This window comes from Saccoglossus kowalevskii, chromosome 21 (assembly GCF_978046115.1).
Source record: "Saccoglossus kowalevskii chromosome 21, keSacKowa6.1, whole genome shotgun sequence".
Lineage (NCBI taxonomy): Eukaryota > Metazoa > Hemichordata > Enteropneusta > Harrimaniidae > Saccoglossus > Saccoglossus kowalevskii.
Window position 1 is genome coordinate 25,537,715 of NC_140661.1, and position 18,862 is coordinate 25,556,576.

Genomic DNA, 18,862 nt, shown 5'->3' on the forward strand with positions numbered 1-18,862 from the left:
CTATGCAGTGGAGCCGAATGAAATCTTATCATTGACTTGCACTGTCGGGTCTGAAGAGTACAGATTGTTGTCGAATCCACTAGTATCTTTGGTTTTTGAGGACCATCTCCAAGCCACGCTCGGTGTGGGCACTTTCAGGTTCCCCTGCCGTCGGAGCATGGTGGTGTACACGGCAATGATGATTACGACGACCCCAATAGCCACAAAGATGACGATAGCAGCAACAGCGCCACCACTCATACCTGTAAAATAAATAGTCCAGCATGGTTGTAAAGTTTATGCTAATGCAGCGAACTGAATATCACGACCGCCATCGACATGAACTTGACAACAAATCATCAACATCCGTTGGAAATCTGGAAAACCCAATAATATGTTTCATATAATAATTTTAATCCATCTAAAATAAAACTCAAAACTCATAATGCATATAAATTAGTATTTTTTGTGATTTGGAATTCGGCCTGTCGTGACAACATGAGTTGGCCCGTTAGGCTCATATCGACTATGAGGTTTTGCTGTAAACATATTATCCAATCACATTCATCGATCTATTTTGTTCATAAATAACGGGCAATGTGTCTCTTACTTCTTCCCTTTGAACGTTTTGAATTTTAAAAATACAATACAATGCTAGACAAACCAAAATCGTTGTGCGTTAGGTTTGCTTTAACAGTATTTTGCTTTACATTGTCTTCCGTCACTGATTGGTCAATAGTACCGCTTACCTTCAGATTGTATGGAATAACTTGGACCACCAACTACAAAAAAAAAATATAGAATTTTAAAATCAAATATACGCGCATGGAATTTGAATTATTAGTGTTTACCAAGAATTCGAAACGCATGCGCAAATTACGGTACCTTATATAAATAAACCAACATTACTACTATTTTGAGCCAAAATTACAAAAATGCTAAAACATCATGACTCACGTCATGTGAGTGTGACGGTTAGTGAATAGAATATTATGTGACAGAAAATATTGCGAATAAACTAATATCTAAATCAAGCATTGATATTGCATAGTCGTCCCCATGTTATTTTCACCGGTAGTCGATCTCTGTGTTCAAATGTCTCCTCCATACATCATTGTATGTATGTCAATTCCAATGCACTATGACTGAAAGTGCGTCTGCGAGAAATGATTCGGAAAACATTTCAAGTTACAGACTGTGCGATTTCAGAGCTTAAGACAAAATTAGCGTCAATTCGGCAAAGTCCTACAAAATAACATAATCTATGGTTTTACCTATGAGTAGCACATGTACAAAATATGAAGTGCATGATCCTGGTAAAAAGTCCGGAAAGAAAATCGCCGAAGAATGCCCGGGTAATTACTCCGGGCGCACAGACGCACATATACACGGAAGGATGGAACCGAAAGACTCGTCTAACACGAATAATAATAGATCAATCTTGATTTATTCCGGTTGACGATTACATGGCAATGTTTACCTTTATCTGCCTTGCACACTACTCCTCGTTCTTCGTAACAATTGTTGTCGTTCCATTCTCCAGAAGCCACATACATCTCAACGCAGTCTTCGGAGCTTTCGTGGTTGTTCGGTTCACCAAGAACCCAATTAGTGAATGACAGCGCTCCACCGCCCTCCCATTCAAAGCCACCTTTAGTTGAGGATGAAAAACAGCATTATTACGAATACTGAATAACCTAGTACATTTAATCAAATGTGGAAGTTGGCCAAAATGAATATGCCTCTTCTCTTTTGAATATGATGGATGATATTTTTAATACAATTGTTAATGAAGGTCATCGCTGTAATTTACCGTGACGAATTGCGACAATGCCCACTTTTCAGCAAGAAAAAAATAATAACAGAATGAAACATAGAAATTGCTCCGAACATGGCAATAACATATCATATTATATGTCAAACACGCAAACATCAAGACAACATTGAATTTGAATTTCCGACCTACAAATGTAATGGATGAACCATTTACTCTGTTTGGCTAGAGTAGGTTAAATATGTATGCGCAAATTGACGTCAACGTCCCCGGGGTCAACGTCCGCTCACTATTTCATTTTGTTCGAAAGTGAAAATATACGCATACACTGAATCATTTTTGTTTTTCATCAACTTTCATTGAAGTTCAGATTTAGGCGATTTGTACAAATCGATCGGATTGCATTTTGAATGGAATTGGGAAGCCTCTTATGTGGAATAATATTACATTTCTCTCACACTGGCGGGGACTTGGTCATATTCTAACATATCGCCCTTACCAAATGAGTTGCGGACTAGACCAATCCAAATTGACGACACGGTCCAGCTGCTCACAATACTTCTTTCAATAAAATCATTTTCGTCTTGTCCGGAAATGGTGACAATATACCCTCCAATTTTCTGACACTCAAATGATGCCTCGGGCCAGTTCTTGCCATCTTCGAGACTCGTGAAGCTATAACAATAATCTCCGCGCTCAACCCAAATACTGCTGTTTCCCGTCGGGCAAGTTCCAACAGAAGGTTTGGGGGTTGTCGGGCGATCACCTGCAGCGAACAAGTATAACATTATCTAAGATATTGAACCGAAACAAAAATGGCACGAGAAAATATATATATGTATACAAATGATAAACTGTGGTTTACATCTATCAGCAATTTATATGATTTATAAATTTGTAAATTACAGGCCAGATATCTAATTTAAACTGAATAACGAGATACTGCACGGAAACATACATGTGGAAACTTGGAGTCGTGGGTTCCGTAAAATCGAAAATAAACAGATATGACGTAACCACATGATATATGATATTTACACGACAAATGTGTGTCAAATCTGGGCGAAACAAATCAATATATTTTAAAAGTTAGATAATTTATAGTGTGTACCGACAATTATTTCAACAAGATGTGACAAGAAATCGAGTTCTATCACCGATTTGTACCGGAGTCGATCGGTTTAAAAATCCCTTATCTTTGCCATGTGTCTCACACAATGTGCGTCTCGGCATTGGTGTACTAGCATAGCAAACTTAGTTCTTCATTGGAGATTTTAATGGCGGATATGTCTAATTTTAAGTTTCAGTTTTCCATACTGTATCCACTCACCTATCCAATATTTACATACAGCTGCTGTTTGAGTGTCGCAGTTTGTATCATCCCATCCACCAGATAAGGTCAGCATTACACATCCCTCACCATCAGCTTTACTAGGTTCAGCATCGCCCCAGTTGGTGTAAAGTACAGGGCTACCGTCAGTCCAATCATACTCTCCGGAAACCTGTAATACATGTATTATTATGAACGCATGGATGTGTATTGCATATATAGTCGATGGCATACAGATACAATTCCTACTCATGTATGAAATCTGTTTGAAAAACAGAAAAGAGAATGAGCCATCGAACTCGTGTTCATGGATATTATATATCACCTTCCTTTTGAATGTGGGATATAATTTGTGACATTGTACATGTCGACCCAAAATACTGTATATCCTTCCAATTCACGAGCCTTCTAGCGACGAAGAACCCCGTGACGTCAAGGTGTGTAAGCAATATACTTAAATCGAGAACTGCGTTTAGTTAGGGGGTTATTCGTCATTAGGAATAAAACTTATACCTACGATAGAATGCGCCACCTATATAAAAATATGTAATGTTTCAGATATGTATTTGACATGTTTAATGTATTGGACTAGCTCCAAAATAACATCTAATGTACACCCCATCAATAAGGCCATGACTTGTTTCTAGTCAGTGCGCGTATCAGGCGCCTATCGCATAATTTTTTTTCAAACTTTAGGACCAGAAACATCATTTTTTAACCTAGAAAAATAGAAAAAACGTACCTTTTGATCTGAGAGACCAATCCAAACGTCTTGTTTCGTCTGTAGCGCTAACATCTCAATGTATGCCTGTTCATAAATATCTTCAACACTGACCAGATTTGCACCATCACTGTGACATTGCGAAAGGGCATCACTGAAACTGTACGGTTCAGCGAGGACCTTATAACAACCCTTCCAGTAAAATTCGTATCCAGCTTTGCAGGGATTCGGCGGTGATTCTAAGGGCGGAAGTGCTGGGTCTGAAATTATAACACACGTAGGCACTTTATAAGATACAGATTTACAGTCACAGATGCAGGAAATGTTTTTAACATAGATGCAAACACTGTTTATTTGATGTAAAACTTGCAAACTTGAAACCTGTTCAAACAAACTAATAACGTGTGGTAAAACATTGAGAACATTTGTAGAAATTACAATATACTAGTATAGAAAATTGAACTTTCGTCACTCTATACGTCACAGCCGTAGATTACGGTTGATTCAATGATTGTGTAGAAGAGTAAAAACACCATTCTGTGAAATCGAAATGACGATTAATTTGGGTTAAGGCAATGTCTTTCAAATCGGCTACTGTTCTTGGTTGTATAGACGATTGTCTAAAATATGGTAAAACCTCTCACCAATATCTTTATTGATGGTCGACTGAAGATCAAAACGTTATCGGACGCGTTGAACAGCCTTCGCCGCCGGGAGAGGGCTACTCGTATTTGGGCGAAGGTACCCATGCTGAATTATGCTTTTTTTGAAGCTGCCTACAAACTTTCGCAAAGTGATTCTGAACGCTATGTTCCATCATGACATGCAAATTCGCCCCGGAATTTCGCTGGTGAAGGGTTCGCCGGGGGAGATTCACAAATGAAATTAGGACATGGAAATTGTTTTGCGTTTATCTAATCATTTTGGTAGAATATACCCTTATTTTGTTTTGTTTTGTTTATTTCAATAACCCCGAACACCGTACGTGCGTAGAGTTCGAACAGAGTGTTCATTAACCGCAAGTTGTATTATAGTTGAACACTCAAGTTAATATCCGTATCATTTTTGAACGTCATCTGGCGAGGGCGCAATAAGATATCAACTTCTGCGCAAGCGTGGTTAATCTTCGTGGCCGTATAGTTTACAGTTGCGCCATGTGGCCTTATTACATGACATTTGATAAAAGGCCAGTACTTACTCTTGTCAACCTGGCAAACATATCCCATTTGTTCGTGAATGGTACAGGCTACGTCGTTCCAAATACCTCCATATTGTCGGAAATTCATTTCAACGCAGTTTTCCTGGAATTGAAAGACATACAATACGATGTTTGGGCGAAATGTGACCAACGCGTGCCCAGTAGTATATCGCATAAGGACATGATGTGAACAAGCTCATTCTTGACCGCATAGTTTCATCAATGTGAACGTAAATTAATAAAGATAAAAGACCTAGCCTTTTATTTTTTTTATTTATAAGTGAAATTTCCTGACAAAATAACAAATCAAGGGTGACCATAAGCATCGCGTCAACATGGGTCCCACGCGACGCATAGAACGCATGTTTTTTTCCCCGTAGCATTCTAGTGGTAACCATCACGTGCGAGACGAGACTGTGGTTTACTACGATGTACAAACCAGATACTTACATTGAAATCGCCATTCGGTTCCCCTGGCGCCCAATTATAATAATCAACAGGCGAATTGTCAGTCCAACGATATACGTGATTATTGACGGTGTCGCTCAGTCCAATCCACAATTCAGATTTGACGTCACGCAGGTTGCTTGTTAGATACGCTGACAGAAGAAAAGAACGTTTTCTCATTGCATTGAAGGGGTAATTTTACACTGGTACAGGCCACAGTTCTGATTTGAAGTTTCAGTGGTAAACGTGACACACATGCAAACATATATATATATATAAATCAAATAAACGGTTTTATGATCGCGATATTAAATAATCAGAATATATCTAAGAGTTAATGAAAAAAAAAACATAGATGCGAACAGGCAGACGCAAACTTCGCTGAAAGCTAGATAGCCAAGAATATGTATTTGCCCTCGAATTCTTTGAATGTCACGTTCACTAATTCGTGGACCTGTGTACCATGATATCTAAAACAGGTGACGTGATGACGGGAGAGAATGAAGCATTATTTGAGGGAGGATTCAAGTCTTGTCACTCTATCGATCTCAACGACATGGGGGTGTTCATTTTTAAAAGGAAGTTTCAACAAATTTGAAAGATACACATTGTGACCATTTAGCGATTTAGAATATCGAAACAATATAAATAGTCACGGTGACCAAAATGATAAAGAATTTACCTTGAACCTCCTGGCTGTGTATAGTAGCCAGATTACCGCCTGGTGTGAATTGACATTGTTTTCTCGCTTCAAACCAATCAGCGCTCACTTCACCATCCACGCCACGAAACGCATAACATTTCCCACCGTGAGACAACGTGAAATTAGCAGGGCAGTTGCCATCAGGTGGCACCGTGGGGTCATGGGTTGGTGGTGCCACTCCTATGAATTTCTTACAGACATACGTCATACGATCACCACAATTCATGTCGTTCCAGGTACCGTCTATTAGCAAAATAATAACAGTTTCAATATCATTTGTGCATGCTTATTACAACAGTACAGACACGATATGTAAGGATGTTTAAAGCGAGGAGTCGGCACCTGCGCATGCGTCGGATGGCCATAGCGTGTCATCTACCCATGAGCCTTTGCGTTTCTAGCGTGTGTTGTTATCGTCGCTTGGGATTCAATTCCAACGCGTGCGCAGGTGACGACCCTCCCGATTCAAGAAACATGCGGATGATTATTCTACACAACACACCGTAGTAACGCAACTCAGCACACTCTTCCTCTCCATTACTATCGTTCGGTTCGCCCGGCCCCCAGAAAACATAATCAACGGGAGTTCCATCAGACCACCTAGCAGAACGAAAATAAATATAATTACATATAAATTAAAAAGGAAAACATTTTGTTCAGTTTAGATACATTCCTTGTAGTATGGGGGTTCTTGGGATACTACATTTTCTCTACATACTACACACAACATCATTTCTTCGGAGCTACTCGTGAAATTAATAGGACGTAATGGAAAGAAAAAAAGCAAAGCACATGCTCGTTGCCAGGTATTTTACCGAATAAATACATTACCGCGTACACGAAATAGTTATAAATAAATGAAAATGTATACTTAGTCTCATGGCCACTTTAATTTTCGTAATCGTCCCTAATTATTCTCGTGCATTATTCAAATTTAACGTAACTATTTAAACATACTACCACACGAACTTCACGCAAATACTGTGTGCGAGATTTGCGTTTCACATATAACCTTAACCCGATATGCTTCATTGGCTTAAAAAAATGTATGTCTACCTACACTTCTTTATTTCCTGCACCATATTCTCGAATCCCAATCCAAAATGAGTTTGGCATCTGTTGATATGTTCAATGATTAAACAATTAAACAACGATTAGACTTGTAAAACGAGATAAGTCACGTAAGAACTTATTACAAATTAGTTACTAACATTACTGTGAACGAATCTTTGCTCTTCGTTACTGTGAATGGAGACTAAGTCACCACCGTTACGATAGCAGTACTGTCTGGCTTCTGACCAAGACTTCCTCCCGTTTATGCTATCACTTATATCACTGAAGTAATAACACGATTCCATGTATAAATACCAATCCAATGAGTCATGGCACCTGGCAGCTTGAAACAGAGCAATAGTCATTTAATTGGCAACTCAAAAAAATTAATAAAAAAATACGAGGCGAGGAAATAAACACATTGAATGAAAACTTGAATCTACGACACGTTATTGAATTATGTGGGATATAGATCTTGTTTAATTAATCCACCAACTGTTCTTGTTGATTAGCTTCTATTGAGGATCTATCTTTTTCCCGAATTCTTGTTTATACGGGTACTGAAGCAAAGTAAACATAGTCGTATTCATAAAAAAATATGGACAATGTAACTATGTTGACATTGTTTCGTAAAACGTGTGATATTAGGAGAAAACTGAAAGAACATGTTGCATGATAACACTAACGATAACCACTAAAGGTTAACTCTGCTGTCATTCTGGATTATTCAATTTCCAGTCTTGTTTTCCTTACGTAACTACCATTGTTTATAACCAATGAAATAAACGACGGTAGCACATACGGTTATAAAACTATACATACCAAAGCAAGTTCCAGTGCAGATTGCTGAATAACAGAAAGTAGCACAGTGCCTCATAGTTTTTTTTTTCTCAGGAAAAATGTCTGTAGATGTGCTCGCGTTCATTATCATATCGGAAATGGTTTGCCGTTATAAATATAGTAAATCGTCCAAATGGACATTCAATGCAATGATGGCATTTTGGGTGCTTAGTCCAAGCACATGGTCCAAGCTAAGCGTTCACGCATACTTCGTTAGGCCAGATTCAATCCGTACCTAACATTTCCTAGCACGGGCTCAGGCATTTGACCTCTTAGACCGCGGTAAGGAGCTATACTTTAAGCGACAAAGAATGTGATGAACTTACATTTTGTTGGGGTTGGTGGGGGTGGAGTTGTATGCGGTATAACCTCTGGGAAAAAAACAAACAAACAAAAAATGAGATTGCTTCCAGCATTGTTACGTATACTCAGTATAAATATACCTCCAAGAAACATAATAAATTAGGAAAACCGGAAGTTGGCAATTTACTTCCAATTAAGGCTAACAACATAAAGTATTTGTTAATTTTAAAGTTAATTTATATCCTTGACCGAGTATTCCTAGACATAATTGGGATCTCGTTGTGAGCGATAGAGCTACGAGATTTGCTTTTACCCCTCAAATATTGATGCATTTTACCCAATCATCGGGTCAAAGTATCATTGTTACATGGTAACTAAAACTCTCGTAGCTCGATCACTTACAACGAGATTTTGGCGCCCATTTTTGCTTGATTTTTTTAGAATAGCTAGTTGATATATCACATATATAAATATTATACATAATAAGTCCTTGTAATAGACAATCGAGCGCTGGCGGGTACATTTAAAAAAACTTCAGAAAGTATATACTTTCTAGCCTAGTAGAGACGGACGGAGAGCATCACAGTCGAATCGTTTATGCTTGGTGGGTTTCCAAGTCATGCGATGTTTTGATGGGAAAGTGCTTATATATGGTGTAAGTGCTTATACGGACATGCCACTCACTGTACACTAGACAAACTGTGTCATTGTCAAATAATTCGGTAACTTTTAAGAACGTACTTTTCGGGTTCTTGCATATCCAATTTCTGGCTCTGTCGCAATCAAGATCATTCCACCAATCGTTTAATAATCCATCAGCAAACATTTCAACACAGTCTTCGTTTCCCTGATCATTTGGTTCTGAATTTCCCCAATTCGTATAGCTAACAGCCGTACCATCACTCCATTTGAAGCCTAGAAGTTTATTGGTAATAAGCTATACTTCATTTTTACAGGATTTTTTTTTGGCATTTGATTAGAAAGAATTTACAGTATAGATATACATACATGACATTATTATACATCTGTCACCGTAACGCCATATGTTAGAGCGTGCCGTAGTTGTGTGGTGTTGTACTGAGTCCTTTTATCCTACCATATTAGGAAACGCGAGTTCCAATTATGGAACGATTACGCGCGTAAGTGTCCTCTAATAATAAAACATATGACTGACCCAAGGGTTTGACCGAACCCCACACAAAGAAGTTCGTTAAATCGGTCACGGTTCTAAACGTTTTGGATTTCGCCATTCCCATAATGTATTTCTAGGAGAAAAATATGTAAATCGACCGCTGGGCGTGGTTCGATACTCCCACTGTATTATCTTCGTGCATACTTTGCTGTATCCTCGTAATAACCTCATAATATTCGCCGATATCATTTTATCAATGTGTTGTCAACTTTTAAATGAAATCAATCCCAAAACTACTAGTATATAGCGCTCTCTAATAACACAGCAATTGTGCGACATAACTGGGGGAAAGTAATGTCGTTTACAGCGTTGATAATGTTATAATCTGCAGTTGACCGACAGATGTTTTTTTAAAGAAATTCTAAATTAATTTATTTTTATCATCAGCAAATATGCACCGTTCGTTGACAGGTTACTCGCAAATTTGTAATCGAAAACAAACAAAGCGAAAAAAGAATGTAGTAGAATGTTACCTGTCTCCATGTCAAGGTCATTCAACCCAATCCAGTACGAATCAAATACGTCGCTGGGAAAAGAGATACAATATGGCGTCAGTAAAGCTAATGACTGCCAACATGACATTTGTGAAATGTACGAATAATAAGTAAAAATCAACCACAATTATATAGCTATAACAATATACCGATTAGTCGCAGATGATTCATAATATAGACTCGTTGTTTAAATGGCGACAGTCGTCGTGCCGCATCCTGTTCGATATGGGACTCATAGCGACGTATACAACGCGTGTAAAATTCATTGTTTATTTACATGAAATTCGAACACGCACTGCGCGACGACAACCGCACTTTTACTCACGCCAACAACGAGTTCTGTATGAGGTAATCCATTTCCTCTTGACTATGGAAACTCGCCAGATCACCACCCTGATCACGGCAATACTGCAAGGCATCATTCCAAGTCTTTTGGTCATAACCACCAAGTTTACGATACGGCTGAAATTAGATAACAACTTATAATCAGAATTCTTAGCTTCATTACAAAGTAATAAACGAAGTCAGTGCGCGATTTGCATGCGCTAGTCTGTGGACAAAAATACAATATATACTGACTGACTAGCTCAAATTAAATTGAACAAGATATTTTTAGATTACCATAAAGCAGTTGTATCCATAACCTATCCACCCGGTACCACAATCTCTATTAGATGGAATAGTATGGTGTCCTTGGCCCGGTGGATGTGTGTATCCGTCTTTCAGTTTCTCACATATGTAAGAATTCTGATCTCCGCAGCCATTTCCGCTCCAGAGACCAGTAGCGACGCTACCAGATGCCATGGCAACACAATCGCCGACAACTGCGTCTATAAATGTAAATGTGTTCACATGTGTATGTCAGGTTGAGCAGTTATTCGCCATTTTATCAAGAATCAATAAGAGGTCGGAAGAATTCAATGAAGCTGTTCCTTTAAAAAGCTGTGCGAGTGAGGTTTTGCGGGCGGGCGGGGAAATATTTTTTAGGTTAGTGGGCGGGGAGGTTTTCTGCATTGAACTTGAAGAGGGCAGTTTCATTTCTGTGCACATAGTTGATTGGTGGGAGGACGGTGACATTTTTATTTACGTAGTTTACAACGAGTCACTAAACAAGTCCCGGAAATTCACTGTCAATGTTTACGTTCGGTACCACGCATGGCGTGAGATCCCTCAGCGTCGAGTTGTGCATGCTTTCTCTTTAACCACCGTAATGACCATTATTCAGATGAGTTGTCAATAGAAAAGATCATAATTTGCCTGTCATGCAACGTAAAGCACCGAGATATGCACACACGTTATCAAAAAACAAATCTAGTGAACTCACACATTTCCCGTTGACAAATATAGTTTTCCAAAGTTATAGTTTCCGTACACTTTTTATCATTCCATTTTCCATTATTATGTCTTATTTCAACACAATCTTCGCCATTAAAAAGTTGCCAGTCGTCAGGTTGCCCATCATCCCAGTTTCTAAGAAAACACAGAACATCGTATTTCATCAACACTTACTACATTATATTTTTGTTACCATCTGTTCCAGCCAATGGTTTTCTGTGCGTTTGTCATAAATGCGATTACATGTTATTACTCACTTGTAAGCATTATCATCGAGCGGTGTTCCATCAACCCACTGAAAAGTCCCTTCGTGATCGACGTCATGTAGACCAATCCAGTAGTACGTGCTGGCATAGCTTTGGAGGAAATCCTGAATCGGATTAAACGGGAGGAATGGATATATTACATTCCATTACTTTGAAAGCAGTATTTTATTGGAATGAAAATTAAACCAAAATAATATTGAAAAACGTCAGTTTGAATGAATCTACATTAGTCTCTTACATTGATGGCTTTGTTGCTAATAACAACGAGGTGTCCACCCAAACCAGTGCATTCATCACTGGCCTGGAACCAGGTCTTTGGTCCCTGTGCTGCTTCTAGTTTGTAACAGTTTCCGTCTTGATATTTGTTCCATCCGTGTGAACATGAACCCTCTGAAAATACCAAACAGTTATACCGATTTAAAATCTTTTCATAAAGTTCGATCTTAAAACATACACACGTGACATATCACATATGTATACGAAATTTTTAACATGCAGATGTAACCATGTCGAATTTACCGTAGGATTTGGTGATCTTATTTTGGTGATTTAGCTAGTTGGAGAACCCTCCGTTAGAACGCTGTTGGTTCAGCCCTTGATTGAAAGCGGACGTGTCAGAACATGTACCAGAGATTACACTTTGTGTGGGATATTTATAGATCTTATGAAATCATAATACCATGTGTTAGGAATTGTGCCTAGAGGGCGATACCCAATTGATACATGCATTGGCATATATCTGGGGATTTTCCCTTTCTATGACTGCCTAGCGTGGTCTTGATTTGTTCTGTTTTGCTAAATGCTAATGTAATTTGATGGGTACTGTGAGCGCGGGAAAATATTCTGCGTTATCTTAGGGAGTCGTCCCTTTTACTTCATGATGGCGGCGTACTGGGACATGCCGGAGATGGGCTGCTGAAAGATTTGGCTGGTGTTGGACGTATTGTGCCCGGATTTGATCTCAGAGCTACATTCTGATGAGAAAAGAGACCAGAGACTCTGCCGATGCAAATGTCGAGTTAATCCGACCAGAATTGACATTTCTGCAGCTCCTTTTCAGAAATCGTGAGTTAACACTACGCGTACGCATACGCGCGTGAATACAAACCTCGATCACGCGATTTGTGAGATAACAACATTATAACAAAGATGGCTGCGCACATGTAGAGTGTGACGATCGACTATACATCATTGTACTGCCGTATTTATGTATGTGAGTCAACTGGCGACTCATTCCTTTCATCGATTCGAATATAAACATGGTTGCTGTGTTATTCCATGTCATCTGATTATCGTGACATTCGAATTATTGTGATGAACTTGATTTATTGCACAGACGTGTTACAGGTCTGTGAATATTGTGCATTGATTTGTGAAACTGCAAAACCATAAGATACAGCGGAAGCTATGGCCGATTTTCCATTTGGCAGAAACACTTTGAGATTTTCAACGCTGTGTCGAAGAACCTTTATCGCCTGAGAGTGTGTGCTGTATATGAAGAGAACATTGAACTGCAAACCGTCCACGGGTATACAGAGTTTGTTGTATGATACCGCTGTGTAGTGATAGAGACATTCCGTCCAGTATCCAACAGAGAACTGTGTTCTTGACTGTGACAGTCTGAGACATATGAACTGGTTTGGTTTAATGCGTGACTCTTGTGCAACTGCGTTGCAAGTTATATTATTGTTGTGTTAAGTACATGCATAGTTAAGTAGTTGTTTGATTGCACTGTATTTTATTATTATTATTCAGATGATTGTCAGAGTGTTGACAATATTGATGCAAACTGTATTGTGATACCTATGGTTGTAATGTGTTTGGTTCAGTCAGGGATTGACCAATGAGAATTACGGGTTGTTAATACTTAGGCTAGTGATTGGTTCTATGTGGTGTTAATAGTAATACCTGAAGCATAGTGTTAGTGTATTGGTTGTTGGGTTTTTATTTGAGTATTTGGAGATACTTTGAGAATAGATTAGTCTAGGGGTTATAGTTGCCGAGCAGGGCTCTTGCAATATAACATAGGCGTTGTAGTTGAGTGTGATAGTACCGCTGACTAAACGCGACGTGACAGACTACCCATCGTTTAGCACTACCGACGTAGCGACAGTATTGGCATAGATACGTTAGGTTAAGGGTCATAACAGACAGTATTGCTGTGTAGATTAAGGCATTATTATTGTTGACTATTTGTGATATAGTAACATTATTTTGTTTATTTATGTACAACTTTGTTGTTGTTAATGTTTACTTGTTACCACGAATATATATAGATTTAAACCTATTTGACCTGTGTCTCGCTTGGTGTTCTATTTTATGTCGTTACTATGTGCACACTTGTATGAAATCGGAAGTCAACAGTATCCCCTCGTTCCCTACCCTGAGATAAATTTATTTGGAATCTAAACTCTCGTAAATATTGGTAACAAATTGGCGCCCAACGTGGGGCTAGGGAATATTCGAAACTGCGCGTTTGTTGACGTTCATGCAAGTAGTGCCGTAACAGACTGTGGAACACAGGCTTGACCACAGACGTTTGGATATATTTTTTTTGGAGACATCGTTGTATGTCAATTCATAGTGATATAGGTGATATCGATCTTCAAGTTTTTTTTTCGGCAGCTTAGAGGTATCGAATTATAATTGGACATTGTTTTAAATATTTTTTTAGAAAACTTTGTGTCTTTCAGGGCGACCGTTGTGAAGTCGCAGTGACTGGTGATCGCTACAAGATTGTTCCTCACTGGCTGTGGTGTGTCAGCGACAATACAGAACGAACATGGCAGAGGGAAGAGAAAACACTCCAGTTACCCCGATAGAAAAGGTAACGCCTGACCCAAAGGGACTGTTGGGGGGTCTTGGGGTGAATGCTGAGACCCCTAGAGGTATTTCCCCGGGGCGTGGCCGAGGGAGACGGACGGGCATTAATGGATCTATGCATACCCCTTTCGGTGTCCCCAGTGCTGGGTTAGGGGGAGGTTTACCCGTGTATGGTGGGATTGGTGGCGACGCTGTTAGGCCGAAAGACAAAGTTGCCGGCGACGAGATGAGTTTCCGCGGTGAGGCGAAACATGAAGACAATAAGGCGGAAGTGCGTGAGGCGCTACGCGAGCAGCACAGGTTACGCTCTGAGTTAGATCGCTTGCAGGTGAGAAACGCTGAGCAGATGGAATTGCTGCGTAAAGTAGAACTACTCGAAGAAAAGCTAGCGGCGACTGAGCGCGAAACCCGATTCGGTGACCCCGTGAGCGCAAGCACCCCGTTGGTGCGTCCTAGAGACCGCAGTCCGACTCGCTTGCCGTTGAACTCGTATGCGTTGCCGCGTATATCCCCCTTCGCCGGTGAAGGCAGCGGTACAGAAGACATCACTTATGAACTTTGGAAACAAGAGGTAAGTGGGCTCGCCAAGACCAAGATGTATTCTGATTTGGTTTTGGTACAACAGGTGAAGAAATCTCTGAAGAGCCATGCGGCCAAGTTGGTGTACGATGCTCGGGCTGACACGCTGACCGCGATTTTAGCAGCATTAGAAGTCGTATACGGTAAGATAGAATCAAGGGATGTGGCCATGAGAAATTTCTACAGTGCTCATCAGCATGAAGATGAGAGTGCCGCTAGGTATGGGGTGAGGCTGCAGGGACTGATGCGTGCCGCCAGTAGTGCAGGGTCGGTCGGCGAGTCAGAGATAGATGGCCTGCTGGCGCACAGATTTTTCAATGGGTTGCGAGGTGGTGGTGTACGTGCTGAGGTGAGGCACGCATACAACGAGACTGTATCATTTGCGGAGCTGTTGGTTGCAGCCAGGACTGCAGAGATTGACCTCGGCCAAATGGAAACTAGCCCACAAGCTCCTACCAGGAAAGCCAGAGCACACCCTACCTCTACGATAGGTGCAGAAACGAGTAATGGTGGTGGGCACGAAGCCCTCTCGAAAGCTGATAAGCAGATCACAATGATGACTGAAGCCATACATATGATGACAAGACAGAATGAGGAGCTGGTCAAGAGCAATGAAGAGAATAGGACGCTGATCAGAGGGTTGCAGGATCAGGTAAGTACACTTGGTCAGACCCCTGTTGCCACAGCGCAACCCCTGTCAAGTGCTCAGGCCAGTGGACCGCATGTGGATGCGATCAGAATATTAGAGAGGAAGGTCAGAGAGCTTGAGGTGACCAATGGACAGTCTGGAAGAAGAGGACAGAATTCTGGTAGGTACTTGAATCCCTCGCGAGATGAAAGAGCGGGTCGTGGTCGCAGAGATCTTGAATGTTACAACTGCGGAGAGGTTGGTCATTTTGCTAGGGGTTGCCCTAATCCCAAGGTACGTAGCCCAGGTGCCCGACCACCCGCTCCCAGCGCAGACAGAGGTAAGTCCAATGGTATAAAAGCCCGCCCCCGTAGGAAAACATACGTGCGACATACCCAGACTCGCTATGGTAATGAACGCTGTCAACCAGTTGGCAACAGAGTCTTGGGTACCCTCGTGAAGGCACGTACGTTAGTGAATGGAGAACCCTGTGTATGTATGTTAGACACTGGATCTCAGGTTACCTTGATAGGTAAAAGTTTCTGGGAGAACAAGTTGGGTAAGATCCCTCTGACGAATCTTGATTTCTTACAGATATATGGAGTGACTGACACTGTGTTGCCATACCTTGGAATGGTTGAAGTTGAAGTGTCAATGCCAGAGGCCTTCAGGGGTTGTGGTAAGAAACTGGTGGAAGCACTGGTGATGCAGGACAATTCTTTCACATCCGAGACACCGGTGGTAGCCGGCATGAACTGGTTGGAATCCTACCAGGGTGAATCCCCTCGGAACGAAACAGGACGTTTTATTATGAATATGTTGCACGCGCGTGCCAAGTTTCTTGGTAAGACAGGGCATGTGGGACTGGTGAGAGCGCACCTTGAACGACCCGTGGTAGTACCACCGTGTAAAGTGACTACCGTTACTGGAAGGTTGCGAGCTGGACCTATTGGTGATAGGATCACTGTGGAAATAGAGCCAGATGAACGCCAGAGTGCACGGCGCGGATGGAAAGTAGAACCTATGGTGGTGACCGTAGAATGCGGCAGGAAGAGTTCTAAAGTGCCCGTGGTCATCTGGAACGAGACGCTAAGGCCAATTACTGTGAGGTCTGGTGATATTATTGGCACGGCATGCGCGATACAGTACGTTGACCCAGGCCATGCTGTGGCAGACTCGGAGACTACCCCAGAGTCAGAGAAGCGAGCGTTCGTCAGTGGAGGATTGGAGTTTGACATGGCTTTGTCACGTACCACTGGAAGTCAGATGCGATTGGTGAAGGAGATGTTCGACCGCAATCAGCGAACGTTCTCCAAGGACGATAACGACTTGGGTAGGTGCACAGTAGAGAGACACAAGATCAACTTGGACAACGAGACTCCGATACGTCAGCCACATAGACGCATACCTCCAATGTTGTACGATGAGGTACGCCGACTGCTCCAAGGCATGATGGACAGTGGTATTATTCGAGAATCCCACAGCCCTTGGGCATCGCCTATCGTCTTGGTTAAGAAGAAAGATGGTGCGGTGCGGATGTGCGTCGATTATCGCAAGCTGAACAGCGCCACCATTGGAGACGCCTATGCTATTCCACGCATAGAAGAGACTCTGGATGCACTGCATGGGGCGAAATGGTTTTCGTCTATTGACTTGAAGAGCGGCTATTGGCAGATTGCCATGGCTGAAGAAGACATACCGAAGACTGCGTTCACTACGCCGCTTGGCTTCTATGAGAGCTTAGCCATGCCGTTTGGTTTGAAAAACGCCGGGGCTACGTTTCAACGCACGATAGAGAAATGCATGGGCGACTTGAACATGAACATATGTTTGGCGTACTTGGACGATATTATCGTTTTCTCCAAAACGTTCGAAGAACACCTAGAACGGTTGGAAAGAGTGTTCCAGAGACTGAATGAGTACGACCTGAAGATCAAGCACACCAAGTGTCAATTTTTCCGTGACAAGGTTAGCTACCTAGGTCACGTGGTGTCAGAAGATGGAGTGGAGACCGATCCAGGCAAGACGAGTACGTTAAGGACCTGGCCCGTGCCATCGAATGTTCACGAGCTAAGGACATTTCTGGGTTTTGCTGGATACTACCGAAGGTACGTGCCCGGGTATTCGTCGATAGCGAAGCCATTGAATGAGTTGACGGCAGGGTTCCCTACGAAGCGTAACAAGAATGGTGCTTCGAAGAGGCCGCCGCCATTCGAGTGGACACATAAGACTCAGCAGGCATTCGAGACGATAATTGCCAAACTAACCAGCCCGCCAGTGTTGGCATATGCAGACTACAGTAAGTCGTTCGAGTTGCACACTGATGCCAGTACGTCTGGACTTGGTGCTGCACTATATCAGATGCAGGAGGTCGATGGTAAGAGCGTGCTGAGACCGATTGCCTATGCGAGCAGAGGACTATCAAAGAGCGAAAAGAACTACCCCGCACACAAGTTAGAGTTCTTGGCCTTGAAATGGGCAGTAACAGAGAAGTTCCACGAGTATCTGTATGGTAACCACGTAGATGTGCTGACTGATAACAACCCACTCACGTATGTGGCCACGACCGCGAAACTAGATGCGGCTGGACACAGGTGGTGGGCTGCCTTGGCTAACTATGAAATGACTATTAGTTACCGGCCTGGCAAGAGGAATGGTGATGCTGACGGGCTATCCAGGAGGCCTCACTCACAGACTTCAGCACTTAAAGAAACCGATGACAGATTCAACGGGAGCGTCAAGATGGGACTAGAAGAGATCAGAGCGGTAGGTCAACCGCACTTGGGTGAACAGATACCCTGGGTCGAAGCGATAGCTGTGACGGTGAGAGCAGTGCCAGAGACACTGACTGAGCCTCCTGCGTGTCCTGAGGGGTCGACGCTTCCGACGTTGACTTTTAAGGACTGGGAGCGCCTACAGAAACAAGACCCAGTGGTGGAAAGACTACGTTGCCTCAAGTATGCTGGGAAGCGCCTGACTAAACAGGAGAAAAGATGTGAACCCATTGGCGTGCAGCTTGGACTGCGCGAGTGGGAACGTCTGTGTTTCAGAGACGGAGTCTTACACCGGACGCGAGTGGGACCTAATGGAAAGAAACAGTGCCAGTTGGTGTTGCCCCGTAATTACCGGGAGATGGCAATGAGGGGAGCACATGATGATGTCGGTCATCTGGGCCTGGATCGAACACTTGACTTGCT

The 18,862-nt window shown here is 41.9% G+C and overlaps 2 protein-coding genes across 2 annotated transcripts in view; both read right to left on the reverse strand.

The window, feature by feature from the left end:
- LOC144343734 (macrophage mannose receptor 1-like) lies at window positions 1–10,122 on the reverse strand. The gene is made up of 15 exons (XM_085495102.1): window positions 10,014–10,122; window positions 9,090–9,263; window positions 8,372–8,416; window positions 7,364–7,548; window positions 7,213–7,268; window positions 6,655–6,752; window positions 6,132–6,395; window positions 5,453–5,601; window positions 5,003–5,105; window positions 3,826–4,064; window positions 3,084–3,255; window positions 2,253–2,519; window positions 1,460–1,630; window positions 729–761; window positions 1–242 (listed from the first exon to the last, which is right to left on the reverse strand). Exons 1-15 carry the CDS (start codon window positions 10,120–10,122, stop codon window positions 1–3), a joined length of 2,307 nt encoding a protein of 768 aa, XP_085351228.1.
- A 233-nt stretch (window positions 10,123–10,355) lies between these two features.
- Window positions 10,356–18,862, reverse strand: part of LOC100372748 (macrophage mannose receptor 1-like) — a 28,541-nt gene continuing 20,034 nt past the window's right edge. Inside the window, exons 28-32 of the mRNA XM_085495103.1 lie at window positions 11,874–12,025; window positions 11,627–11,739; window positions 11,359–11,504; window positions 10,656–10,864; window positions 10,356–10,496 (exon numbers count right to left, since the gene is read on the reverse strand). Of these exons, the coding sequence (XP_085351229.1) occupies window positions 10,356–10,496; window positions 10,656–10,864; window positions 11,359–11,504; window positions 11,627–11,739; window positions 11,874–12,025 (761 nt within the window). The remainder of the gene's footprint in view (window positions 10,497–10,655; window positions 10,865–11,358; window positions 11,505–11,626; window positions 11,740–11,873; window positions 12,026–18,862) is intronic.

Excerpts from the sequence above, each read along its gene's own strand:
- LOC144343734 (XM_085495102.1), bottom strand. The coding sequence starts at position 10,122 with ATGTCATGTTGGCAGTCATTAGCTTTACTGACGCCATATTGTATCTCT. Across the intron at positions 9,264-10,013 it reads TGACCTTGACATGGAGACAG|GCTTCAAATGGAGTGATGGT; the intron begins GTAACATTCTAC and ends ATAAACTTCTAG. Across the intron at positions 6,396-6,654 it reads TGCTGAGTTGCGTTACTACG|ACGGTACCTGGAACGACATG; the intron begins GTGTGTTGTGTA and ends TTTTGCTAATAG.